This window comes from Jaculus jaculus, chromosome 4 (assembly GCF_020740685.1).
Source record: "Jaculus jaculus isolate mJacJac1 chromosome 4, mJacJac1.mat.Y.cur, whole genome shotgun sequence".
NCBI lineage: Eukaryota > Metazoa > Chordata > Mammalia > Rodentia > Dipodidae > Jaculus > Jaculus jaculus.
In genome coordinates, this window is record NC_059105.1 from 116,365,026 (window position 1) to 116,392,886 (window position 27,861).

Here is a 27,861-nt window from a genome sequence, read left to right on the forward strand (position 1 = left end):
CAGGAAGGAACCGCCTGGCCCCAGCCTGGCCTCTGGCCGCGCTGGAAAGGAGGTGGGAGGCAAGGCAGGAGCGAGCTTCTTGAGGCAGCAGAGCCAGCTGGGTCCCTCTCCGCTACGCTCCCGGGTGGTCCTTTTCCAGAGGAGAGCAGGGTCTCACAGCGGGCTCCCGAGAGGGCAGTACCACGTCCACTGGACACAGGGGGCTCCTATCCCTAGGTTGGAAGCTGAGGGTGGTCCCAGAGGTGGAAAGGTAGAAGGGGCAGATAGAAGTAAGATTCAGCATTGCTGTCCCGACCAGCCCCGGGACCTTGACTTGCTCTCAGTAGTTCCCGATCTCCATCCTTGGAAGAGGGTGGCGTGGCCACGTGGCCGACTTCGGTTTAGCGCATAGTAGGTCTGCTTGCACCGAGCCAGGGGCGCGCCGTGCGTGCGCCTCGCACCCCTGCAGCGCTCGGAGCTGCAGGCGGCGAGCTGACGGACCTGCTCCGCGGGAACTTTCTTTTCCCCTCCCAGGCGACGTGCGCCGTCAGGCCGATGGGTGTGTCGGGCAGGAGGTGATATTTGAAGGGCTGAGCGCCGGCGCCTGCCGCGGAGCGCCCGTGCCGAGCAGTGGGTGACAGCATGGCCTCCCGCGACGCGCCGCCCCCCACCAGCTACGCCCCGCCCGACGTGCCCTCGGGGGTCGCGCTGCTCCTCACCATCCCCTTCGCCTTCTTTCTGCCCGAGCTGGTGAGTGCCCCTGCCGGGAGGGAGGAGCGAGGGACCGCGGCCTTCCAGGAAGGGGACAGACCCAGGGGACCACCTCCGCAGGGGCTCTGAGGCTCTGCCTCCCGGCTCTGCGCTGGCCTCAGCCGGGGACCCTCTGGGCTTTTACAGTATGGGTGGTCTTGTATGTGGGCTCCCCGCAGGAGGTAGCTTATGACAGTATGTACCTTAAACACCAACCATCCAGTAAAATGCCCAGGTACCACTGGAGAACCTGTCCTTGCATCATTCCGGGACACTACAGGACAGAACTGTGGTGCTCATCCGGGCCTTGGCTGAGCAGTGTCAGCAGAAGTCAAGACCCCCTTGAGCCAGGGAGTCTCATTCTCTTCCCTGCAGGCATGCTGCAGTCGGGTGACCAATGCAGGGCGCAGGAGGGGGTTTTCTATGCTGAAACCTTCTGGGCCATCTCATTTGTGGGTGATATTTTTCTTTGGGTTTCTGAATTGGACAGTGCTGCCCCTGGGCAGGGAGTGTGAGACAGAGTGGAGTCATCTAATAAAGAGGACAGAGCCCATCCTACTCACTCTGGTCATTTGCGTGGAAGGTTGGTTCTGACTGAGTGAACTTTAGGCAGATTGGTTAAAGGGCAGCCATTGATGGCCTAGAGAAAGGGAAGCAGGCTCCACCCAAAACACCACCCCAGAGACAGGTTTCGAAATCCCCCAGTGCTCTCAAGAGCTCTGTATGCCAGGACCTGGGTGTGTCCCTCACCTTGGAACAGCCACATGGATCCAGGGTCATGGTTGACTCCTCCATTTTTTTTTTTTTTTATTCAGTGTATGTTTCTGCCAGTCACACAAGCATTGGCAGAAGGATGGGGACCTCTGTCTACTGGGGAAGAGTCTCAGAATCAAACTGTCACACCCATAGGGACAGACCCTTTCCTCAAGTCAGGCCGGGGTCTTAAGAGGACAGGCAGGAGAGAGAAGAGTCTAGAGGCCTGGAAGGAACATTGCTGAGCTTAGGAATTAGGAATTAGAGACAGGACTATCAGGAGATGTCATTGTGTGTCCCCACCTGCCCTGCTCCTACAAGCAAGAGAAGTGCATATTTAACTGGGGCTCTGGGCCTTTAAGGATTTGAAGGAAATGGTGACATGTCATTAGTTCAATTTTCTTGATTTCTTTTTATTTTAAAATAATTCTAGATGTATTTTAAAGCCACAGTACTAGAATACTCTGTAGTCTGCTCAGCTTCCTATGATGTCCACAGCTCCCACAAAATAACTCTAGAAATCAGGAAATCAGCGTTAATACTCAGTTATTGATTACTGTGTTCAAATTTTGCTCATTTCTCCAGTAATGTCCTTTCTCTGACCCAGGATCCAAGCCAGAATTCCACACTGTAGTTAGTTGTCATATCTCCTTTAAGTCAGGACAATTCCGCAGGTTTTGTCTTGACACTTTAGAAGGAGGTCTGATTGGCTATCTTGTGTAATGCCCTTCCAATGGGCCCCGTCTGAAGTTTCCTCGTTGCAACTTTCTTTTTAATTTGCAAGTCATCCTTATTCTTTGTTGAAAACTTTGAGAAATACAGAAGCAAGTATATAAGCCACTGTAGGTGTGTTCGGAGATTCCACAAGGACATTGAGAGTGCTATTCTGGACATGCTACTTGGCACCTGCCATGAGCATGCCTGGCATGAACTGTAGCATGGAGCGTGTCTGGATGCAGGATGCAGGATGGGCAAGTGAGAAGGAAGGAGAGGCGAAAGTCAAGGTAAGTGTCAGTTCTGATCCTGTGAGCAGAAGATACTGCTGGGCTGGGAAGTGATACAGAGGCCTGGAACAGCCTTTCCCTGACCCTGGTGGCCTGGGCGCGCGCGCGTGCGTGCATGCGTGTGTGTGTGTGTGTGTGTGTGTGTGTGTGTGTGTATCTGCCTGTGCTATCTGCTGAGACTGTGTGAAGACCCAAGGTCCCTGGGTCCTGCTGACCCTGCTTAGATCTAAGGCAAAAATCCATAGAGTAAATTGCAAATCAGGGAACCCAGGCCAGTGAAGTGGCAAGGGGTGGGTTGGGGAGTGGGCAGAGAAATAGCTCTGATTCAGTGACGTCCATGGTGGGGCGGGTTCTGGATGGTGTTTACAGCTACCCTTCCTTCCACCCACCATTTCTGGAGTCCCACTAGGAATCCAAAAAAGCCGGCCTGTGCTGAAAACATGATCCTGTGAACCCAGGACCCCAGGCAATCTGAGAGCAAATGAGTTGAGGCCAGTCTTCCTGCTACAGCCCAAGGGCCCATCCGCCCTGGCTGGTAAGGCGCCAACTCTGGCTCTTTCAGGTTCTTGAGGAGGACACACTAGGGGGGCACTGCCCACTCTAACTGACCTTTACCTCAGACCGTTTATTTCCCAGTCATTGACATGAAAATTCACATTTTAAACTTCTGTATTCTGCAATAATGATAGATTTGTAAGAAGTTGTAAAGATGGCTTAAGGAAGTCACTGTACTCTCCTCAGTGCTTTCCGAGTTGTCCTCTCCCCGTGTAGATTTGTGTGGTCACCACAAGCAAGATCCCATCACCCCGAAGAGCTCCCTGTAGCACTGCTCTAGGGTTCCCCACTCTACTCCACCCTCCTTCACCCCGTTCCAGACAGAGCCCTGGAAATCATTTCTCAGTATAATTTGTTGTCAAAAACCTTTACAATGTCCTCATTCTCTACTTTTATTTTTATTTCTATCAATAGTTTTCTCCATGGTACAGATTTACCATAATCTAAGCAGGCCCCATTGGGTGTTTGCAGTCCTTGACTGCTCCAAATAAAGTTTTCATGGGAAAACTTCTAAGTGTAGCTGTTGGGTGCAGTAAGTGTCTGCTTGGTCATTACTAAGAAACTGACAAGCTATGAATAGTTTTTGCGTTTTGCATTCCCACCATCAAGACATGAGACTTGAGCTTTTGCTCAGTGTGTTGTTGAGCTTGGATTTCTTATAGAAAATATTCATTTGATAATATGATCTCCAAGAGCAAGGAACCTTTGGATCCATGGGTTTTAAGGTGAGGGAAGAACAATCTCTGTTTATTCCCTCTCCTCCATGCTTGGGCCAGTGTTAGGCTGAGCCTGGCCTGGGCCTCACTCTGCAGAGGTAGCTGTCTGAGTGTGGCAGGAGGTTTGGGGGGTGGAGGGGGTCACGCCATGACCTGAGACCTTTGTCAGGCTGAAAGGTGGAGGCTGAGGGCTTTCCCCAGTGTCTAGCCCTGGGGTATGCTTTATTGAGTAAGGAACCAAGAAAGTCTTTTAACCTTTACCCTTCCCATGAGTGGACTCCTTAATTAGACTTTTTGCCTAATTAAAAGGAAACAGCCAAGATTCCTAGAGACTCTGCTAATTAAAAGGGGCGGAGGTTCGGACTATCTTTGATGTGGGATGTTTTCCTTCAGCTTCGTGCCTCACCTCCATGTGGGTCAGAAGGACGTGCTCAGGTCCCTTGCCTTCAGTCTCCCTTGGGAGTCCCTTCTCTCCTCCCTCGGGAGGTTCTGGTGTTACCCAAACTCCCGGTTCCACCATCATTTCAAGCTTCTTCTCCTTCTATTTGGTCATTTTTAAGAGTTTGTTTGACACGTACTGAAGCCCACACAGGACTCCCCCCTACCAGGGCCAACTCTGTGAGGACTAAAAGTGACTAGGTGGTACTGGGGGGAGGAGTTAGGGCCCATGTTAGGCAGATGCCTTCTCTTTGCTTGGAAGTGGAGTCTTCTGTCCCTTGCTGTCCTGTGCTCCTCTTCCAATAAGTGGCAATTTCCCATGGCCGTATTTCATCATTTCTCCTGCAACCTTAAATCAAGCCCCAGGCTCTGTTGTTTACAAGCTACAAAAATAATAAGGGAAGAGAGAATACCCGGTAGAATGGTGAACACCTATAATGCCAGCATTTGGGAGGCTGAGGCAGGAAAATCATCATGAATTCAAGTCTAGACTGGGTTACATGTTGATTTCCAGGCCAGCCTGGGCTACAGAATAAGACCACCATCTAAACCACCATCACCACCACCATGCTCCCCCCCAAAAAAAAAACCAAAAGAGAGAGAGAAAAAGGTAAGTTGTAGATCATGTCTTAAAGACTGAAACATCCACACCTGCAAGCATCTCAAGATTGTTAAGGCAATCGAGAGAAGAGTAATTTCAGGGACAGCTGCTCTGCCCTCAGATTAGGGGATCAGAAGTGAAGCTGAGGGTCCCTAGCTTACTGGTGCTCAGGTCCTGAGGGGAGGAATTGTCATGAAATCATGGGCCCCAGAGAAAGGCGCAGAGTTGGCAGGTTTTCTAGGGGTAGAGCCAGCCATTGCTACTGCGAGGAGGACAGGAGCAAGACTGGAAGAGGCTGTAGGAAGTGCCCGCTCCTCTCTTCTCATCCAGCTCCTTCCAACCTCCCATTGCCAGAATCTGCCAAGGATTTCGCTGCATAGGAAGCCCACGACCAGGGAAGACAATAGTAGTAGGCCCTGAGTAGAGACACTGGGCACCAACCAGCATGGTCCTGCATCCCAGCGCCATCCCTTTCTGCTTTGTGAAGACTTCTAGATCTATGTTGACCACAGAGGACAGCCAACCCACCAGGAACCCTCCCCAAACCAGTGGCCTAGGTCAGCACAGCCAAGGCAGACAACCATGCGCACGATGGAAGGTTGCCGTGAAGGTGGCTGCTCATGCTTGAAGGAAATAACCAGACTAGGAGAGGTTCTTGGGTAGTCTCCCTGATAAGAAGCTCTCAGCTCGTGCTAACTTCACTCTGCCATTCCCAGGGTTTTCCCCTGGAGGACTTTCTGAGAACATCGAGATAACTTTCCAGAATGTTTGCAGATTGGCCAGTAGAGGAAGCAGGCCAGTGTAGGGAAGGGTTCTGAGATCTCTGGCCTTTGCCCAACTTGGCTAGACATCTGCTCAGGGCACACACAGGCCCACTTATTACAGCAGCACCAGCTCCCTTTAGAGACCACCACTTCCCACTGCATCTATAAGGTACCAGCTGGGCCCCAGAGCGGCACCTCCAGGGGATCCCCACACAGAGGAGCTAGATACCATGGGTCTGGGGCTTGAGAGTATTCCATTTCAGAGAAGCCCATCTCAGCCCCTGCCTTATGTGGGTTTGCTAAGCTGTTCTTTTCTACCACCTCTTATTGGTCATTGCCCCCACCCAAGGTCCCACCCTCTGGAAGCCCTCTGTGCCAAGGTGGCGCTGGGTAGGCATGCAGGATTATGTTCAGGTGAGCCTCATCCTCTCTGACGGGACAGTGGACTTCCCGGTGTGGTGAGGATTGTGGGAATGTGACAGAGAGGAGGCAGGGAAGTGGGAAACCCTCCTATGGAATCCCACTTGTTCAGAGAATCTCTAGAGCCTAGGATGGGGCAGGAGGTGGATGAGAATGAAGCAAATCAGCAACTGTCCACGTGGGTCCAGCCTCCTGGCAGAAGTGACCATTAATAGCTGGGCCACAGTGGCAAGTTCAGAAGGCATCGGTTGGTACCACCTGCATAGGATTCAGGCCCAGGAAGGTGAGACGGTAGACAGGCAGGTAGGTAGTTTTCATTTCCTGTTTGTTTGTTTGTTTGTTTGTTTGTTTTTTGAGGTAGGTCTTACTCTGCCCCAGGCTGACCTGGAATTAACTATGCAATCTCAGGGTGGCCTCGAACTCATGGAGATCCTTCTACCTCTGCCTCCCAAGTGATGGGATTAAAGACATGTGCCATCACGACTGGCTCATTTCCTTTTTTTTTTTTTTTTTTTAAAAAAAAGAATATGTTATTTGGGCTGGAGAGACTGCTTAGTGGTTAAGGCACTTACTGCAAAGCCAAAGGAACCAGGTTCAATTCCCCAGTACCCACATCAAGTCAGATGCACAACTAGAGTTCATTTGCAGTGGATAGAGGCCCTGGCACCCATTCTCTCTCTATCTTCCTCTTTCTGTTAAATAAACAAATAAAATTTTTTTTAATTTATTCTAGAGTGAGCAAGAAAGAAGCAGATAGAGAGAGCGAGCTGCAAATGAACTCTAGATGCATGTACCACCTTGTGCATCTGTCCTTACATGGGTACTGGGGAATCGAGCCTGGGTGGCTCCTTTGGCTTTGCTGGCAAATGCCTTAACCACTAAGCCATCTCTCCAGCCCCTCCATTTCCTTTCTTGAATTGATCTCCATCAGTTGGTGCTGTTTGATGCCAGGCTTTGTGCTGGATGCTGGGGAATGGACACCTCAAGACCCAGTCCCAACCTCTAGAAACTCCACATCCAAGTAGCAAGTGTCAAAGAGAGACAATGAAAGTGGAGAGTGATGATCAGTTAGGGTCCTCCAGAGTTTAAGGTGGCTTCCTGAAAATCATCATCACTCTAGGGTCTGGTCATAGCTGGGCGGAGGTAGTCTGGGGGAGCCAAGCCAGTAATCAGTGGGGGCTGAGGGAACCACTGCCTAATGAAGGGAAGGAAAGTGGTTCCTGTTACAGAGGGTGTCTAAGGCTCAACTGAGACGTCCTGGGAACATGTGAAGGGACTTGAGGCCGTAACAAGAGCCAAAGATGAAGAATAAGAAGAGGCCCAGGTGGAAAGCCCAGAGGATGGGGAGCATGCCAGGGAGGGCACTGGGAAGAGTGGAAATGTTTACCTTGGAGCAGGTCGAAATTGCCCCCAAAGGGTCTAGTGTTTTGCCTTTTTTAAAATTATTATTTATTCTTGACAAGAAGGAAGAGCCCTTTAGACTTTGGATGGATAAGAATGTTTTTATTATTTTATTTTATGTTACATCATAAATCTGTGCAGTTTGATCAATAAAATATGATCAGTCTGGGTCTGAATGAGTGGGTGTGGCCTTGGGGCAGGAAGCCCCCCTACTTTGGGAGGAGGGAGGAAATGCAAGGGCTTGCTAGCTCAGGGAAGGCTCTAGTCCCAAGTTTCCTGGGCTTCCTGCCAGGTCCTAAGGGCACTTACAGGACCATTCTATGACTAGTTCTGCGAAGAGCAATGGCCCACAGAGCTCCATCCCACACTATTGTTCCCAAAGTGGATGGAATAAGACCTGGCCCTCAGGGAGGTCTAGGCAGACTGGGCAGGCAACTTCCTGATAAGCCTAAAGCCACACACACACAAAATTCTCTCACCATGAGGCAGGACGTAGTGACTCAGTGTTTGAAAGTGTTGTAGGTGAAATTATGAATTATGGAATTTCCACACATTACTAGATGTTTGAAGGCCTTTGGGGAAGTTCGTCAACCTCTCGAAGCTGTTTTCTTCTCTAGACAACAGAAATAGGACTGTCTGCCCATGAAGCTTCAGAAGGCTGCTCAGCCATTGTGGCAGGGATGGGAACCACCACGTGGGCTATAAATAGCACCATGTGGGCACTGGTGTCTCCAAGCCATACACAGACCCACAGCGACGCAAAGCCTTCCCAAGAGCACCCAGCCCCTCTGGAGAAGGCCAGCACTGCCTGGCTGGGCCTCTGCCTCAAGCAGGGCCACTCCTGGCAGGAGCCTGCAACAAATTCCAGTGCTTCCAGGTACTGGATCCTCTAGGGCGCTCCCACCGCCCTGACTCTGCCTGCTGGCTGTGGCTCTCAGCACAGTTCCCTTTACTTCCCTCTGGGTGGCATACTTGCCACCCAGTCCTTGTCATGGACTCCTACCTGTAAGCTAATTTTACTACAGCAGCCACTGGGAGTCCTTACCTAAGGTGGGGGGGGTCACTGCTCTGAGGAAATGCTGTCCAGGTTGAACAGGATGGGCTTGGGGCTACCAGAGGGGAGACATATTAGAGCACAGGCCTCCACGCATTGGCTGTGATCCACAGAAAGATGTATTTCCATAGCAATCTGGTACTGTGTGTGTGTGTGTGTGTGTGTGTATGTGTGTGTAAAACAAAGGACTCAGGAAACACTATTTCCTTTTCCATGGACAGTGCACTCCTATACTTTCCATTCTGTTGTATTTGATATCTTCATGGTGGTTAATGACCCACTCAACATGAGTCATGATCAACGAGTGGGTCCAACCCATAGTTTGGTAGCCAGTGGTAGGAATACTGGTGGAAGGTTAGGGTGCCTGGAATTTCTCTGAATGTTTCTTCCTGGGCCAGCAACAGATATGGAGGCCCAAGTTTGGCCTGGGAGTCATGGAAGCCAGTAGAGTGATCTAAGTAGGGACAGAGGGTGTATATGACATATGCAGCCTCCCATCCCTTTAGTACTTAGTGGTTCTGGGACAAAGGATGAGCATTAGTAGGGGGTAAATGAATTATCTCATGTCTCGGGATGTGTAAGGCTTGGTAGGCTGATTCTCCATCTGCCCAGTGTGTCATCCGGGACTCTCCATCTCCCTCATCTCCATCCCATACCTCCTTGCCTCGTCACCCACACAGCGATGACCAGAGAGAGAATGGGGACCACCGGGACCATGTTCTTGGCATGAGTCCATTAACAGGCTTTCCTGCACATCTTGTCATCCAGGATTAGGCCACCTATGTGTCCCAAGCCAGAGGATATGCTGAGCCTAATGCATGTTGTAAAGTGACCTCTATGTCCCTCCCCACCTGCATCTTTCATTCACAGACTCAGGGAGAGGATGTAACCCAGAGAAACCACATAAATGAAAAACGGTCTCTGTGACAACTAGTTGCTGCAACCTTATCTGTTACAGGGAGAAAGAAATGAGACACCTCACCACACCCTACCCTTGAGTCAACTGGAAAATGAGGTTTTATCACTACATGGAATATAATTTTGGTACAATGTATGTAGTCCTAGCACTGAGGAGGTTAAGTCAGGAGAAAGAATTGCCATGAGTTTCCAGTCCAGTCTATACTAGTCTCCAAAAAGAAAGAAGCTCCTTCCTATACCATAAACATTCTTTATTCCATGTACTTAGTGCCATAGTCACACTTTTGTGGATGAGTTACTGTTTAAAACTCACCTAGTGGTTTGGAGAGATGTTTCCGAGGGGAAGTGCTTGCCTCACAAGCATAAGCACCTACGGTAGGATTCCTAGCACCCACCAGATGTAAGCCAGGCATGGTGGTGCATGCCTGCAATCCCAGTGCTGGAGAGGCAGACAGGAGGGTGTCTAGGATTTGCTGGCCATTTAGTCTAGCTGGATTGGTGAGCTCCAGTTTCAATAAGAAATTCTGTCAAAGCATAAAGTGGAAAGTGATTGAGGAAGACACTCAACATTGACCTCTGGTCCTACAAGCATTTATAAATACATGCACACACATGTGCCCACACATATATATGCACATGCTTATATGCACTACACAAATTCACATACAAAAATGAAAGAAAGAAAATAACTACTCAAGCAACCAGGTATAGTGGTGCATACCTATAATCCTAGCAACAAGAGGGAATCCGAAGCTAAGACTTAAATATGAGGCTAGCCTGGCCTATATCATGAGAACTCATCTCAAAATGAATTAATTAAAATAAAGTGTTCCTGGGCTGGAGAGATGGCTTAGAAGGTAAGGCACTTACCTGAAAAGTCTAAGGACTCATGTTCAACTCTCCAGGTCCCATGTAAGCCAGACACAGTGACACAAGCATGAAATGTCACACATGTGCATAAGGGGGGAGTTCTATTTCAGTGGCTGGAGGCCCTCATGCCAATTCTCTCTCACCCCTCTCACATTAAAAAAAAAAAAAAATAGGCCAGTCTGTTGGGCTTGCCTCAAAAAAATAAAATAAAATAAATAAATAAAGTACCCCTGAGCCTAGCTTTGAGGCATCATTGATGGTTCTTAGTGACACAAGTCTGAGGTGACCCTTATGGAGAAAATGTATGTGTGCAATGAGCTTTATTCAAATGTGTTCCAGTGCTGTTGGCCATATTTTTAGTGTTAAGAAATCAGTAGTACATACTAGATAAGGCATCTTCAGATAGAAGCATATATTAAACATGATTATATCATGATTAAGTGGCAAAAATAAACAACATTGTGACCAAGGCTTATAGGAGCCTGACCCTGAATTTCCTCTGAGCAATGGATCAAGACGTGCTAAGCGAGGCTTCACAAAAACAGCACGGAATTACTGCAGATAACAAGCAGCAGCTGAGCCCCGTGTGGTGGTGCCTGGGTGCCAGGGAGGCAGAGGCAAGCACATGGAGAATTTAAAGCCAGCCTGGACTACACAGGAAGGTTCTTTCTCAGTAAAAACAAGAATGGAGTGGTGGTATGTGGGGGGATTTCTGGAGAAATGGCTCAGTTGGTAAAGTACTTGTCCTGCAAGCGTGAGGACTGGAGTTTGGATCCCTAGCACTCACATAAATGCCCAGTGGCAGTGGCAGCCACCAGTGCAATGCCAGGGCCCAGGAGGTGGAGACAGGGCCAAGCTGGCTAGCTAGTCTAGTTGAGTCAGGGGGCTCAAGTGACAGATCCTCCTCAGCAAAATAAAGGGGAGAGTGATGGAGAAAGACACCCAGCATAACCCCCTGGCATATGCACACATACCCACACATGTGCACCCCCCCACACACATGCACACAGAGAGAAGGGGGCCCGTGGATATGGCTCACTGGGAGAGTACTTGCCCAGTATGCATAAGGCCCTGGTTTCTATTCCCAGCCCTGACAAGACCAAAACAAAACAACTCCAAAGGATGTATCAGGACTATGTCTGGGAAGAAGTATGACATGATGAAATGTTTGTTCACTGTTAATATTATTTTACAATCATCTTAGAATGTTAGGGTTAAAACTGATTCATGCCATTTGATTCCATTTTGAGCCATTAAAGCCTCCCTGGAGTTGGTGTGCTTTGACTGGACAAAACAAACTCTGCAGTGACACCCATGGCAGCAGGAACATGGGCACCTGTCTGGAGGTCCTGTCACTCTTCAGGGACTTTGCAGAGGAACTTCCCAATGAGGACCACCACAGGATGGGTTTTGTCTTCATTTTCCCTTTTAAAGGATATACATCAAAAAATATTTGCACACCATGTTTATAGCAGCATTCTTCACAATAGCCCAAAGGGGGAGACAACCCAAGTGTCCCAGACAGACGGATGGATGACCAAAATATAACACAGATGCCTCTTGACTTATAGAGGGGTGAGGTCCTGACGAGCACAGTGTGAGATGAGCCTGTCGTAACCTGAAAATGCGCTGACTACAACTAGCCACACGCTTCCTAGCCTGGCAACACAGTCGGCTGCAGAGTCTGCTGTCCTCCCTCGTGGTCGCATGCGGGCTGGCAGCTTTGGCACAGTATCTGAGAAGAGAGCAAAATGCAAACCTGAACATACAATTTCTACTAAGTGCATCTTGCTTTTGTACTGTGGCGAAGCCAAAACACATAAGTTTGGGGGCTGGGGAGATTACTCTGAATAAAGCACTTGCTGCATGAGAGGATGAGGGCTCAGGGCCCAGCACCACATAAAGGCCAGGTGGCTGTGGTGGCCGTTGATAATCCCAACACTCAGGTGACAACAGGGATCCCTGGGCAAGCCAGCTAACTAGACTAGCTGAATGGGCAAGCTCTGGGATCAAGTGAGAGTGACCTGATGTCAACCTCTGGCCTCCACATGCTCACATGCATGCAGACATGCACACACATAAGTGCCCACACATCTACAATCACCTATATATGCACAGACAACACACGTACATATACATGCAAAACCCTTACATTTTGCAATGACAATTATTCTGCCTTAAAACAGGACGAAATTCTAACATATGCTAAAATACCAACATGGATGGACCTGAAAAATATTATGCCAAGTCACAGAATGACAAGTACTGCATGATTTCTTTTATTTTTAAATTTCCACTTATTTTATTATTTGTGTTGGGGGGAGATGCTCATGTATGCCACAGAGCACGTGTGGAGGTCAGAGAGCCTGTCCACCTCATCAGAGGCAGTTTCTTGCTCTGGTTCTTGTTCTACTCTTCTTTACTGGCCCTCTCATGAGCTTCCAGAAAATTCTGTCTCTACCTCCCATTTTGCTATCAGTGTCAGCATGCTGGAATCACGGAAGCTTGCCAGGGCTTTTAGCTGCTTGCATGGGGTCTGGGGATCAAGTGGGCGCTTTATCCACTGAGCATCTGCCCGGCCCATGAGCGCTCTTACGTGAAGTAGAGCAGTCAGATGCAGAGAGAGAAAACAGAGGCAAGGCTGCTGAGGGCTGGGGAAGGGGAAATGGAAAGTTTGTGTTTAAGGGGATGGAGTTTCTGATTTGAAGAATGGAAGAGTTCAGGAGCTGAATGGTGAAGATACTCAGCTTGTTGTAGCTGAACCACACACAAATGGTTAAGAGGATTCTTGTTTTGTGATTTTTTGTTTTGTTTTGGTTTGGTTTTTTCGAGGTAGGGTGTCACTCTATCCCAGGCTGACCTGGAATTCACTATGGAACGCCCAGCGTTTTTGTGATTTTTGGTATCATTTTAAAAAGTGGGGAGGATGCCAGGCGTGGTGGCGCATACCTTTAATCCCAGCACTCGGCAGGCAGAGGTGGGAGGATTGCCGTGAGTTCGAGGCCACCCTGAGACTCCATAGTGAATTCCAGGTCAACCTGGGCTAGAGTGAGACCCTACCTCGAAAAACAAAAACAAAAAAAATAGTTTTCTTCATCTTGAAGCATCACAGTGTTGTGGGGAGCTTTCAGGGTACTGGACTTCCCTATTTGGCCAGCTGGATGAGTCCTTTGTGGGGCTCATTCCTACCAGCCTGTCAGTGGTTCAGGAGACCTAGCTCACTTGCGCTGCTGACTTCATGGCCTCACCCTTCTTCTGACTTGGCCTTTTCCTCCCAGCTCAAGTTTCTGAGGTTTGTGGTACACTTTGTGGTCACCTGAGAACCAAGGAAAGGCAGGAGGGGCAAAGCTGTCATGAAAACTAAAACAAGCAGCAAGGAAAGGAATGTGATGTTGGCAGTAACATTTGCCATGCTGAAATGCCACCAGCTATGCAGAAAAACCTGCTGGTAGGGCAGGGCCCCAACCCGAACTCCTCCCTGGTGTTCAGCTGCTTGTCTGTCCCAGGCTGAACACCCCTCCCAGTTTTGGCCTGGAGCCCCAGCCATGTGGGTCTGATACATGCAGACCCTTCCCACCTCCTGCGCCCCTCCTGGTGTTATGGCCTTCCTGGCATCACCACTCAGAACCTCTCAGTGCACTGTGCCAGCACATGTGCCCCTGCCCACTCCAGTGATGTTGCCAGTGGGCAGATACTACTCAATGCCTTTCTTTTTAAACGTACAGGTTGTTTGTTTTGGATCACACAAACATGGTCCCGCATTAAAAACTCTGTCCCCAGCCAGCTCAGGTGCACTCTGTACTCCGAACATTTGAGGGAGGCTGAGGCAGCAGGCTAGGTAATTTGAGGCCAATTTGGCCCACATACAATGGGGGGGGCATGCTCTGTCCCCAAGCCAAGTAGTTCTCCTCCCCGAGGCGGAGGACAAGGCATTGGGTTAAGGTCTCAGTTCAGAAATATTCTTTTCATTTACAAATATGCATTTCTACATTTTGTTATTTTTCTACTTAAAGTATAGCATACTGGGCATGCTGTTGTCTGCCTTTTAAAACTCTTGGAGCTTATTGCATTTGAAGAAATAAGCAGTTTTCTCATTCTTTCCCAAGGTTGCTGAGGGCTCTGCTGGGCAGACATAACTCATCTCACCAGACCCCTCTAGATAAATGTTTAGGCCAGTTCCTGGTTTTGTGACCTACAAGGACTCAGTAAGCAATTTTGTAGAGTATTTTGTTTGCGTGCATCATTTATAGGACAAATTTGGAAAAGTGAAGTTCCTAGTAGAACAGTATGCAGTACACATGCATTTAATATATTGATCACTATCACCAAAATAACAGAGTAGTGAGGGCTCAGTTTTTAGGTCTGGAGTGGCCATGGACATCTTATGAACAGCAGAAGGACATTGGGGGGGGGTCTGTGACTTTCCAAATTTTTAGGCAAAAACATATGCATGTATATAGATATATTTTTGTTGGTGATTAAAAAGATATAATTTTGTTGGTGAGGGCTGGGAGAATGGCTCAGTGCCTGAAGGCACTTGCTTATCAAACCTGCTGCCCAGGTTCAATTCCCAAGCTGCTCACCTGAGCCACCCCCCAATATAAATAAAGTAGAGTCTCACTTTAGCCCAGGCTGACCTGGAACTTACTCTGTAGGCCCAGGCTGGCCTGAACTCACAATGATCCTCCTACCTCTGCCTCCCAAGTGCTGGAACTAAAGGAGTGCACCACCACACCTGGCTTAAAAGAAAAAACTTCCATGGGCTGAAGAGATGGCTCAGTGGTTAATGGTGTTTGCTTGTGAAACCTGACAGAGAGGCTTCGGAGATGCTCAGTGGTTAAGGCACTTGCCTGTAAAGCCTAACAACACCAGGTTGATTACCCAGTACCCACATAAAGCCAGATTCATGAAGTAGTACATGCATCTGTAATTCGTTTGCAGTGGCTAGAGGCCCTGGCACACCCATATTCTCTCTCTCCCCTTGCAAATAAATAAAATATTTTTTAATAAATGCTTTAAAGAACCCGATATACTCAGTTCATTTCCCTAGAACCTACGTAAACCCAGATGCATAAAGTGGTGCTTGCATCTAGAGTTCATTTGCAGTGGCAAGAAACCCTGGTGCACCCATTCTCATTCTCTCAATCTCTCTCTCCCTATATCTCCCTGTCCTCCTAAATCAGTCAGCAAACATTAAAAGTTATTTTTTAAAACACTTCCATCAACTTGTCAGAAGAGTCCGTGCCTCCCAGAAGCAAATGCACTCACCCAGCTGAGGGTCTCCCATCCCACCCCACTGTAGTGAACTTCCCACCCCTCAAGATCAGCCTTGGGTCTTTCTCTGGAATATCCTTCCTGTCCTCTGAGGCATTTCAAGTGGTCACTTTCACCTTGGTTACTGAACATTCCCTACACACCGAGGGAGACTCATCAAATTCTCCTAAGACCCAAATGTCAGGGGCCAGAGAGAATGCCTCCTCTATTTAATGGACTCAAAGGCACAGGTGGGTTATATAACCTGCCCAGCACTGGAGCTGGGATTTAACGCAGTGGGTAGATGCTGCATGATGTGCAGATTGGAAGAGGAGAAGTGGCAGCGTCGAAACCGGTTTAGATTTTCAGTTCCGCCAGCACCGTCAGAGGAGAGAGATTCCAACATCACTCATCCTCCCTCATTACTTCAGTCAGATTCTCTGGGGCCCAGCCCAGGTCACCAGTCTGTCAGAGTCCCCAGAGAGTTCCTACAACCAGCAGCACTCAGAGCCCGGCCCTGAGGAGGTGCAGGAACATCCCTATGTTTCTGCTTTGGTTTTGTTGTTTTGTTGTGCGGTGCAGGGACCCAGGGCGGGGTGAAGACCGCACCAGCACTGAGTCACGCCCCAGGCCCTACATATTATAGAAACTCCTCACCCCTTGCATGTCTCTTTCTTGTCCTTTCCTAAGCAGTTTCAAAACAGTAAGCATTGTCCAAAAGTGATTAAAGAAGTTCTTTTTGTAAAGTATCATTTCAAACTCATGGATTTCAGTTTAATTAATGCATTCCAACCCTTGTGGCTATTACCCTATTTGGAGCTCAAAGCATCTCATCTTTGGCCAGCAAGAGGCTGCTGAGTCCCAGGCCAGTGTCAAAAGCCTTTGCAGGTTTTCTTACTGAGCAGTACTATATGATGCCCAGGCTCAGCCCCTGCCCCAGAACCAGACTCCAGTCCAGATGTTCTTTATGCAGCTCTCATATCCCAGCCTTTTATTTGTTTGGTTGTTTTGTTTGTTCTATTTTTTTTGTTTTGAGATCATGTATCTTGCTGCGTAACCCAGGCTAGCCTGGGAAATCATGATCCTCCTGCCTTCCCACCCAAGTGCTGGGACTCACTGAAACTCTGAAACCCAATTTCTAAACACAAGGAAGCTATTTCTAAGATGAGAGATCAAGGCTATGACTAAATTCCATCCCATCTTAAAAGACCTTTTCATATTCTGTTCATAAGGGAAAGACCCTGCCAGGGTTGTACTTGAAGCATACTTGCTCTAAATGTTTAATTGCAATCAAATATCCCTCCAGTCTGAGGACCAGCACAAAATAGCTAAAAGTATCTCCTTTTTGGGAAATATAAAATGAGTATTAAAACAGGAGAGTAGTTAGGCTGCCCAAAGAATCTACAAGGTTAAATATGAGGTGTTTTTTTTTAAGTAAAAACAAAGTTCTCAATCTAGAAAGAATCCAACCTAAACCACTTAAAATAGAAATGAGATAAGACTGCTCTGGATTTAAATTCACCTAGCTGGTTCCTGGCCTGGTCCCTTCTAATGTCCGGAAGGCTGAGAAGTGTGGGACTAAGAAGTAAATAGTATTCTTCTGTATAACTTCACGCAACAGCAAAGCTATGGCAAAAGGTTCTCATATAATCTGAGTAGACTCCCAGTGCTCAGAAGCTTGGTTGGTGTAAGAGTAAATGGTGGGAATGGGAAGCCCAAGCTACTGCAGCCTAGCAGGTGAAGTCCTCACAGGATCTCTGGGACGGCAGGCATGCGTCCTATCAAGACCTCTCATCCTCCTGGCAGACCTTGACCAAGGCTCTGGTCCTTTCTCAGAGCGTCTCCCTGTCTCTACTCTCAGGACAAAATCTTGTTTGGGTGACAGTCCCACAAACGTCCTCCCCTATTTCCAGGCTCCACCTCATACTGCCTGTGTGGCCACAGGTCTCAGCCCCTCCCCCGCAGACAGTGGTGATGGCTGAGTTCACAAATACAAATAACTTGCATATGGCAGTGTGGCTGGCCAAGGCAGCTTGGGGTGGCCAGAGGGGACAGGGACTCCTTTTCAGGCTCTGACAAGGGTAGAGGGACAGAGAGACATTCCCAAGACTAGCGCAGGTGAGCTGGAAGTAGCAGCAGCAGGAACCAGTGACCATTCTCTGATCTTTCTCCGGGAATTAGGATTATATGACAGACTACATGAGGCAGTGCAAGGGAATAGATTTTATAAACTGTAAAGGCCCTGGTGAATGGGAGCAAGAATGATGTAATTATATATTCTTTCAAAATAATGTGCCCTACGGCCCTTCATTCCCGCACCTACCTTGTTCCAGGCCCTAGGCTCAGCACCAGGAACATAATCAGTGGCACAGACCATTCTCAGAAGTCTGATGTGAATCTAAAAATTTATAAACCTTAGCTCAGTAACTAGTTTTACGTGTCCCAAATGGCATTCTCACTTGTGGCTAAAATAGTTTGGGTGTCACCATGTGCCAACACTTTTGTGAACTTTCCATGGCTTGGTACCAAGTACATTAAAGGCCTGGTACCTCCCTGAGGTACCAGCATCAGCAGTTCCTGTCACCAGGCAGGAATGTAGGTCAGGGGGAGCTAGAAGTGAGGATTACCACTCCTTAACACCCTGTCCCCAGGACAGGCCAGCCTGCTCACTCTCAGGCACTCCCAAACCAAGCTTAGAATTTCTAAATGCTTACTTAAAGTTTGATTGCTAAGGTCTGAAGAAATTTGCTGTCAGAACTGGTATTTTTTATGAGGGGGAAAGAGAGAGAGAGAGAGAGAGAGAGAGAGAGAGAGAGAGAGAGAGAGAGGATATGAATTGGTACACCAGGACCTCCAGCCACTGCAATCGAACTCCAAACCACCTTGTGTGTCTGGCTTATGTGGGATCTGGAGAGTCAAACCTGGATCCTTAGGCTTCACAGGCAAGCGCCCCAACTGCTAAGCCATCTCTCCAGCACTAGAACTGGTATATTAAGATGTGGCCAGGACTCTGCAACTGTTTCCACTCTAGTAGAGCTGTACTTATATTCCTTGCCCAAGAGCCTCTGCCTTGTGGTTGATGTCTTATTCTAGCTGGCTTCTCACCTCCTCTTTCTGTTTTCTTCTTAAAAGCCTATTTGGGCTGGAGAGATGCCTCAGCAATTAAATTGCTTACCTGTATAGCCTAATGAACCAGATTCAGTTCCCCAGTACCCACATAAAGCCAGAAACACAAAGTGGAGTTCATTGCCACTGACTGGAGGCCCTGGTGCACCCATTCTCTCTGTCTCTCTCTACTTACAAATAAAATAAATAAATAATTAGAAAACATGATTCTCCATAAATGCAAAAGTACAGGCAGAAGTATTATAAGAGATAGGGTGATATATCTTTAACTGCATGTTAGTCATAAGTTAAGAACTACTAGTTCTTTTTTTTTTTTTTTTTTTTGGTTTTTCGAGGTAGGGTCTCACTCTGGTCCAGGCTGACCTGGAATTAACTCTGTAGTCTCAGGGTGGCCTTGAACTCACGGCGATCCTCCTACCTCTGCCTCCCGAGTGCTGGGATTAAAGGCGTGCGCCACCACGCCCAGCATGAACTACTAGTTCTTGAAAGCTGGGATATGCTGTGAAAAACAGAACCTGAGTGTTATATATCTGTCAGCTAAGCTAAACAGAAGTGAGTGGAATTGTTTTCTAATAGCACAATTCAGAACTGAACTATCACATAAGCACCCAATTATAATTTACTAAACACAAGATGAAACAAATGAAGCAGGATGAGAATTAGTGGAAACTATACACTAGGCATACAATACCATGGTCAAGATAACAGAATTTTTATATGCAGAATAAAATATTGATACCAAGTAGGACTAGTAAAATAATATCTGCATCCCAACACATTGCATCACTATTGCATAACTGTGGGACACCAAAGACAGAGAGACGTCCCAAAAATCAGCAGATGCTCACAAAACAATAGTTTTTCACCTGGCAAGCTGGCTTCTCAATAGCAGCAATGACAGCCAGAAGGTAGTGGAATTATATGAAAAATGTAGAATTCAGGGGGCATTTATTTTGAAAGTATCAAGAAAAAAATTGACAGGGGAAAATTAAGGACATTTTCTAACAAATTGACTCTATCAACTGATCTTCACTAAAAAGGCCACTAAAGGGTTCTGTATGAAGAAAGAAAATTATCCCAGAATAAAAGTTGGACAAGAAAGAATATCTTCATGACCTCAAGTAGGTAGAAATTTATGAAAGTTGATTTTAAAAAAAGCATGGTCTATAAAGAAAAAGTATGATCATATTCAGCTGTACTAAAATTCACGGCTTAGTTCATCAAATACCACCATAAAATCCTAGTAAATTATGTCCACACTATCAGAAAGAATTCCTGTTAATCAACAAAAAGACAAACCTATAAAAATTTATAGTCAGTAGATATAATAAAAAAATTTATGAACTGGGGAGATGACTCAGTGCTTAAAGGTGTTTGCTTGCAAAGTCCACCAACCCAGGTTCAATTCCCTAGACCCACATAAAGCCAGATGCAAAAAGTGACAAAGCATCCAGCAAGAGAAGATAGCCTGTCCATACATGTACACACACATGTACATGCAAGTACATAAATGAAAATTTAAAAAATTACAGAGGAGAAATACAAATGATCAAAAGCATAGAAAATTATGCTTTATTGCATTAATAATCATCAAAGTTAAATCTAATAGGGCACAACTAAAAACCCCCAAATCTCTATCAACTTACAACCACAATAACCCTGGATTAATAAGTAAGTATAGCAAGTTTCAGGAGACAATGTCAACATGCTAAAAATCAGTTATATTACTGTCTTCTCTCAATCAACAATTGGATATGAAAGTCTTAAAAAACATTACTATTTACAATATCTCTTCCTAAGTGAAATACTTAGGCATAAGTTTAACAAAACATGGCAATCATAGGCTTAAAAAGCTACAGAACGTTGATAAAAGAAGTCAAACATCTTAATAGGGAAGCATACCATGTTCATGGATTAGAAAACTGTCAATTCTCCCCAAGCTGAACTAATATTTAACACAATAAATGTTCCAGCGATAGACGTTGCAAGGTATTTCTGAAATTTATGTAGAAAGGCAATAAAACTAGATAAGATCATGAGCTGTCAAGGATATGAGCTATACCCCCAGAAATGTGAGTCACCCCCACTTGTAATTCTTTTAGTTACTATAGCTTTTTTCTTTGAGGCAAGCCCAACACACTGGCCTTTTTTTTTTTTTTCAAGGTAAGGTCTCACTCTAGTCCAGGCTGACCTGGAATTCACTATTTGTCTCAGGGTGGCCTTCAACTCATGGTGATCCTCCTACCTCTGCCTCCTGAGTTCTGGGATTAAAGGTGTGCGCCACCACACCCAGTTAAAATTTTTTTTTTTTGTTTTGTTTTTTTGAGGTAGGGTCTCACTCTAGCCCAGGCTGACCTGGAATTCACTATATAGTCTTAGGGTGGCCTCAAACTCACAGCGATCTACCTACCTCTGCCTCCCAAGTGCTGAGATTAAAGATATGTGCCACCACTCCTGGCTTAGACTGGCCTTTTTTTTTTTTATTGTGGTGGGGGGAGAGAGAGAAACTTGGCACACCAGGGCCTCCAGCTCCTATAATCAAGCTCCAGATGTGTGTGCTACCTTATGCATATGTACAACCTCACATGCACATGTATCACCTTGTGAATCTGGATTACGTGGGACCTGGGGAGTTGAACATGAGTCCTTAGGCTTTGCAGGCAAGTGCCTCAACCACTAAGCCATCTCTCTAGCCCAGTTACTATAGCTTTTATAGAAACTTTTGAAATCTGGTAATGTGATTTCTCCAAACCACAAATTAATTTTTGGGCCTGCCATCCATCATTATATTTCCATTCATCTTACAGTCAACAGGCTTTTCTTCATCAAAATTATTCTATTACTTCATAAGAGACATACTCCTGTGTTCCCAGTATGAAGTGTGAAAACAGATCATTTTCCTTATCTTCACATATCTCTGAACCTCCACACTCTGTCTTCTAACTCTCTTTCCCCCAGATGAATCATTCTAAGCAAGTGGATGAAGGTGGGTTCTGAAGGAATGTGCAAGTGACAAATGAGTTCAGATTTTGTACCTGATGGGTTAGAGGAAGCTGAGGGAACAGGTCCAGACGTGGGGTGAGGCAAGGGAGGTTCCCAGGGAGCAAAACTTTATGACACATTCTCAGGGTCACGCAAGTGCTGAGTCAGTGCCTCTAGAGGGTCTTCCAAGAAGAAAACTCGAGTGGGCAGGGATATGTTGGGCTGAAGCCACAGAGAGAAGGGGACAGAGTGAGTTCCTGAAATCACAAGCTAATGTAGTGCTTAAAAGCACAGGTTTAACAATAACAAGGAGGTGGACTGCCAAGGGTGTTGTAATGACATCCTAAAGAGGAACCTGGAAGGAGATCTCTCAGAAAGCTGGAGAAAATGCATGTGATACTTGTATGAGCCTTTTTCTCTTGGCTTCCAATGAACATGCCCCCTGCTGGACAATTAGTTTTTCCCCTGGGCTCGCCAGCTAGGGGCAATCCCCGCCTTAAACAAAAGCAGAGTGCTGAGAACAAGGGAAAGAGCTGGTTTCTCCATTGCGGGATAACAAAGACCTGGGACGATTGAAGTGGACCCATATCACCACCTGGCAAGTGACCCCAGGATACTAGCCAGTATGACCTGAGAGTCCTAACCAAGTGCCCACATGGTCAGGCAGGCACTAAGTGGGTAAAAGGACCCTGGGGAAGACCACTGTCCCATAGTGGGAGGGAGCAGCAAGGAGCATGACTCAGAATGGCTTGGGTTGGTGGATAGCAAGATGTGGTCCACTACGGACACCAGATCATTTTTTAAAAAATATTTACTTATTTGCAAGAAAGAGAATATGAATGGGCATGTCAGGGCCTCTTGCCACTGCAAATGAACTCCAGACACATATGCCACTTTGTACATTTGACTTTACATGGGTACTGGGGAGTGAAACCCAGGCCATCAGGCTTTGCAAGCAAGGACCTTAACTGCAGAGCCATCTCTCCAGCCCAGGTCCTTTTTCTTTTTCTTTCTTTCTTTTTTTTTTAAGTTTTTAAAGTTTAGTTTTTGAGGTAGGGTCTCACTGTAGCCCAGGCTGACCTGGAATTCACTCTGTTGTTTCAGGGTCTCCTCGAACTCTCTGCAGTTCTCCTACCTCTGCCTCCCTAGTGTTGGGATTAAAGGTGTGTGCCACCATGCCCAGCAGCCCAGGTCCTTTTTAAAGAGATAGTAACAACTCATTTTGGCCTCCTCTGAGTCATTGTGGCCAGAACCATGGGTTTCTCAGGAAGTATTCAATGTGAAAAATGCCTCTTTAAATGTTGACAGTGTGTTCAGTTTGCTTTGGGAACATACTAACATTGCTTGGACCATGAAGATTGCAACCAAACTTGACTGAAAGTCTCTTCTTCTGCAACATTGACCAAACCCTTGAGTTTACTAACAAGGTCCGACTTGACTGTGACTCAGAAGGGCTGGCTTTTCTGTCCTATTTCCCTCCTTGTTCCTCCTAATTTCAGCAAAGCTGTTAACCAGGTCGTCCTGCAGAGGGAAATGTGGCCCTGTATCAGCAAATGAAGCCTCCTCTGTCATGCTTTTCTGTTCCAGATATTCGGGTTCTGGGTCTGGACTCTGGTGGCCGCCACTCAGGTGGCGAACCCATTGCTGCATGGATGGGTGCTGTATGTCTCACTCACATCATTCCTCATCTCTCTACTGTTCCTGATGTCCTACTTGTTCGGATTTTACAAACGATTTGAGTCCTGGAGAGTCTTGGTAAGAACCAGAGGAGTGTCTCCTACCAGACTGGAGGCCCGGGTTTCTGTGGCCCCCTTATGGATGAAGAGGGAAAACACTGTCTAAGCTAAGGCTCAATGCTGTGGGAGAGGACATGTGGAAGGCTGCTCATGCACAGGCAGAAAAAGCATTCACCGAGACAGTCAACAGCAGAAGTACAGAGCTAACTTGGTATACTGCAGTATACGCAGTGGGCAAGACAGTAGAGAGAAACTGTCTGAGAGAGGTGTTCCAAGAGGCTGGGTAGCCAGCCAGAACGTCACTGTGCCCTGAAGCAATTTCTGATAACTGCTTGGAAGCAAGGGAGGCCTTACTTTGAATTCAGCTGGCTCTGAGGCAAAACAGACTTTTTCTAAGGTTAGAAAAGCTCAGCACGGCCAGCTGTCCTAGAACAGTGTCTGCAGTTAACAGCAGAGACTTGGGAGTTCGTGAGGTCTGGGTTCAAATCCTGTCTTAACCACTTAGAATTTATTGTAACCATGAGCTTCCTTTCCTCAAAATGGGACCAAAAATAAGGACAGTAGTATCTTTCTTATAGCAGACAAGGTTAAATAAGAAAAAGGTATGGCATAGAGTTTGACATGGAATAAGCCCTCAATAAATGTAGATGATATTGACATTATTACAGTCATGTTATATAATAATACAGCCTTTTATTAATCCATTCTTGTTTGCTCCATAAATATTTAATTAGAAACACTGCGAGGACAAAGAAAGGTGGGGGGGGCTTGGGGGTTGGGCTTGTTTCTCCCTCCCACTTTCCACTGCTGAGTAATGGTGGCCCGCCTCTGATCTGCACCCCAGGACAGCCTGTACCATGGGACCACGGGCATCCTGTACATGAGTGCCGCTGTTCTGCAAGTCCACGCCACGATCATTTCTGAGAAAGAGGACCTGAAACACTACTATATCAACACTGCAGCCTCGGTGAGTGGCTAGCCCACCTCAGGGCAGGGACATGGGGACACAGTCAACCTCTGCGTGGGGGCATTGGTACACGAAGTTCAGTGCTGCCTCGGGCGCTCTGGACAACTCTGCCGTTCAAACTGCAAGGGAGTTGAAGAAGGGTGTGGGGCCGTGTGTGTGTGTGTGTGTGTGTGTGTGTGTGTGTGTGTGTGTGAGAGAGAGAGAGAGAGAGAGAGAGAGAGAGACAGAGAGAGAGACAGAGAGAGAGAGATATTAAATACATGCAATCAAACTCAAAGGTCATTTCTTGCTTTCTGCTCCTCCTAGTCAGTCTTGCTCCCTCTTACAACACCTTAGTCTTCGGAATTTTGCTCATTTTCACACCAAGGCAATAGGCTGCTGGGCACAGCTCTTTCTCTGCTGTGGAATGGTGCCCTCGTGTGGCAGAAAGCTCATGGTGGCCAGGGCCTGACTTTTAATCCTCTAAACAAACTCCAGAGGGAAGCCCTCAACACACTACTTAAGGGTGAAAAATGGTGACGTGTGTGAGACTGATGGCTCCCATGGGCTCACTGGTTCATGCCAGGGGCAAGGGCTCAGCAGGAGGCACTGTCCTTAGAGTGGGAAGATGGTGTCTGCAAGCAAGGTGGCCTTTGGGGGAGGCCACGACGCACCCCAGCCTGCCTACCTCCTTCCTTCCTCCCCTTTAAGCTACTTGAATTTCCTTGACTTAGAGCAGGAGTTTTTTTCAATGTCTTGTTTACTGCAATAGCAGTACTTTTTCTTTTTAAATTTTTATTTTATTTTATTTTATTGTAATAATAGAGGTGAGAGATGAGCATGCCAACACCTCTAGCCACTGCAAACAAACTCCAGATGCATAGAGCACTTTGGACATATGGTCTTATGTGGGTATTGGGAATTGAACCCAGGCCATCAGTCTTTGCAAATAAGGATCTTTAACTGCGGAGCCATCTCTCCAGCCCAATAGTTATTCTTGAAGTAGAGCAGGTGCCTAAAAAGATATTTGTCGGGCTGTAGAGATGGCTTACTGGTTAAGCACTTGCCTGTGAAGCCTAAGGACCCTGGAGGCTCTATTCCTCAGGACCAAGTTAGCCAGATGCACAAGGGGCGCACATCTGGAGTTCATTTGCAGTGGCTGGAGACCATGGCGCACCCATTCTCTCTGTATATCTGCCTCTTTCTCTGTCTCTCGCTCTCAAATAAATAAACAAAAATTTAAAAATTTAAAAGATATTTGTTGAATGAATGAATGAATACAGAGTGTGAGTGTGGGAAAGTGAGGCTGGAATGGACTTAGAAGGCATACTAAGGACGCTGATGGAGAGCCAGTGTGCTGTTTTAAGCACAGTTTTAACCATGGCCATGTTTTCCTGTTGGGGCAGAAGGGAAAGGAGCAGAGTAGGCAGAAGTGGACCAGCCGAGGCCCTGAGTGAGGGATGATGGTGGCTGAGATGAAGGAGGTTTGGACGCACCAAAACCAGCCAGGGAGAAAACTCAGCAGACTGTGTGAGGCTGGCTTTGGCCATGACAGCTAGAAGGAAGGAGTGGGCAGACCCCAGGCTCCTGTACTGGCATGTGGACGAGATGAGGCTCCCGAGCTGGCTGACTGAGGGGAGAAGAAACACCTTATGGCCAGGTGGGGGAGGCCAGGGCTGCAGATGGGGGAGGGAGTTGGCCAGCAGGTGCTGCTCTGTCTCAGGGGAAACCAGACGGCGGACTCGGGCCAGGTCAGGACAAGCGGGCCCGTGGGGCAGCCCTGCCCCGTCCCCTCTAACGCGTCCTGTCTTCTCAGTTCTTTGCCTTTGTCACCACCCTGCTCTACATCATGCACGCCTTCAGCATCTATTACCACTGAAGGCTGGAGCCACGCCTGGTGGGGAAGGCTCCTGGAAAGCTCACGTGATTGGCTCTCAAAGTAGCTTTCACCATCTGCCATCTGGAGGAGAAACAGAAGACCCACCCAGACGTCCCTGGGATTACCAGACCATCTTTCTAGAACATCCACTGAAACCTAATTGGCCTTGTGTTCTTTGGATGTTATCAGCTATGATGACTATGAGAATGCTATTTTCTTTACCCTGGGGAAGTGACTGCCTCTTGGAACTTCCTGACTATGAACCCAGCTTTGATAGAAAACTAACCTGTAGCCCTTGCACTGAGAATCCCAGCTCTGCCATTGTCACCCCTGCTTGGGGTTCATTCGTAGGTTTAGGGAACAGTTGTGTTTTCTTAAAATGCAGAGGCTCAGCAGCGGCCCTACACCTTCCTCTTTGGTTCTGTCTCTGCCCTCTCTCCCAGGGGCAAGCTTATCTCATCCTCCTCCCTTGCCTACAAATCCCCACTGCCTTTGCATTGGAATTCCAGGAAAATACATTAAAAACAAACTTTGAGGGAAGATTTGGATTGGGGGGTGGAGGTTGAGCAGGGAAGGACACACCCAGCTTCTGCTTGAGTCAGGATGCTCAAAATCTAAAGAGCTACAGCCCCCGCCTGCATCAGGCATTCAAGACCCACCACCTGAAGAGCACAAGCTCCCTTGACCCTCAGAGAGGGAGGTGGAAATATTGCATCCACAGATTCACCTCTGGACTCCTTCCAGAGGAGCGTGGGAAGAAGAAAGTGCCCCATTGTCTCGTGAAAGGACCCTTCTCTTCTGTGCGCACCTGCTCTCCTTAGGACTGCCCTAGGACTCAGCATGGAAAGTCATTGGCATTTTGGGGCCATTCTCAAAGAAAAAGCTGCTGTGTTTGCAGAAGCATGGAATCAAGGTGATGGTTTCAAAGTAAAGGCTCTTCCAAAGCAAGCAGCTCCCAGGCCTCTCCCCACCTGGAAGGGTCTCAGCCTCTCCGGCAGGCCTCTGCACAGCTGGGTCTCCCGGGCACCCGGCCAGCAGAACGCAGCTCTGCAACTGCTGCAATAGTTACTATGTGAAAGCGACTTGTCCTAACTGATCCCAGGCTTACTGTTTCCTATCAGTTTTTCTGCACTCCTGAGGAAGCCTGGCCTCATGGATGCTCACCTGCTAAGTGTCCTGAGATCTTGAAAAAGCCTCTAGTTCTCTCTCATTTTGTTGCCTGGCAGCTGTCTACAATGGTCACTGTCCAGTATTTACTTTGTGGCCACATGCAAATAAAAGTTGTTTGTATAGTGAAATGTGTGGAGTCATGCTCTTCGTCTTTCTCACAGCTGGACCCAGCCATCATTTTCTGGATCCACTTGGCAATGCCACCCAAACCAAACATGGGAGCCTTGATATCTAAGTTTCCCAAGGGCAGAGGCCCAGCCACCCTAGGGAGGGCAGTCCGTCTATAGGGCTCTGAGATTGTAGTGTCACCCACCACTTGTGTGTAAGTTCTAAAAGCAAACTCATGTGCTTTAGGCAAAGTTGGGGCTGCACGTAGAAGGGTGGAGCATTTGAGTGGCTCTCGGCCTGACTTCCTTCTCTTCTGTCCCTCCACCACACTGCAAGTCCTGTCCATTTCCCAAGCTGCCCACTACACAGTGCCCAGCCAGCGTCTCCAGCGCGAAGCTCCTCTGCAGCTGCCGCAGCACCGCTACCTGCCACTCTGAG

The 27,861-nt window shown here is 47.5% G+C and overlaps 1 protein-coding gene across 1 annotated transcript; it reads left to right on the forward strand.

Moving 5' to 3' along the window:
* The first annotated feature begins 526 nt into the window (after window positions 1-526).
* Window positions 527-27,434, forward strand: Mall (mal, T cell differentiation protein like). Its single transcript, XM_004651754.2, has 4 exons — window positions 527-729; window positions 23,172-23,339; window positions 24,165-24,287; window positions 26,083-27,434. The coding sequence occupies exons 1-4, from the start codon at window positions 622-624 to the stop codon at window positions 26,143-26,145; spliced, it is 462 nt and encodes a 153-aa protein (XP_004651811.1). The 5' UTR covers window positions 527-621; the 3' UTR covers window positions 26,146-27,434.
* Window positions 27,435-27,861: the final 427 nt, after the last annotated feature.

Coding starts and splice junctions, on each gene's coding strand:
- Mall (XM_004651754.2), top strand. CDS start 622: ATGGCCTCCCGCGACGCGCCGCCCCCCACCAGCTACGCCCCGCCCGAC. Junction 23,340..24,164: donor TTGAGTCCTGGAGAGTCTTG/GTAAGAACCAGA, acceptor TCTGCACCCCAG/GACAGCCTGTACCATGGGAC. Junction 24,288..26,082: donor ATATCAACACTGCAGCCTCG/GTGAGTGGCTAG, acceptor CTGTCTTCTCAG/TTCTTTGCCTTTGTCACCAC.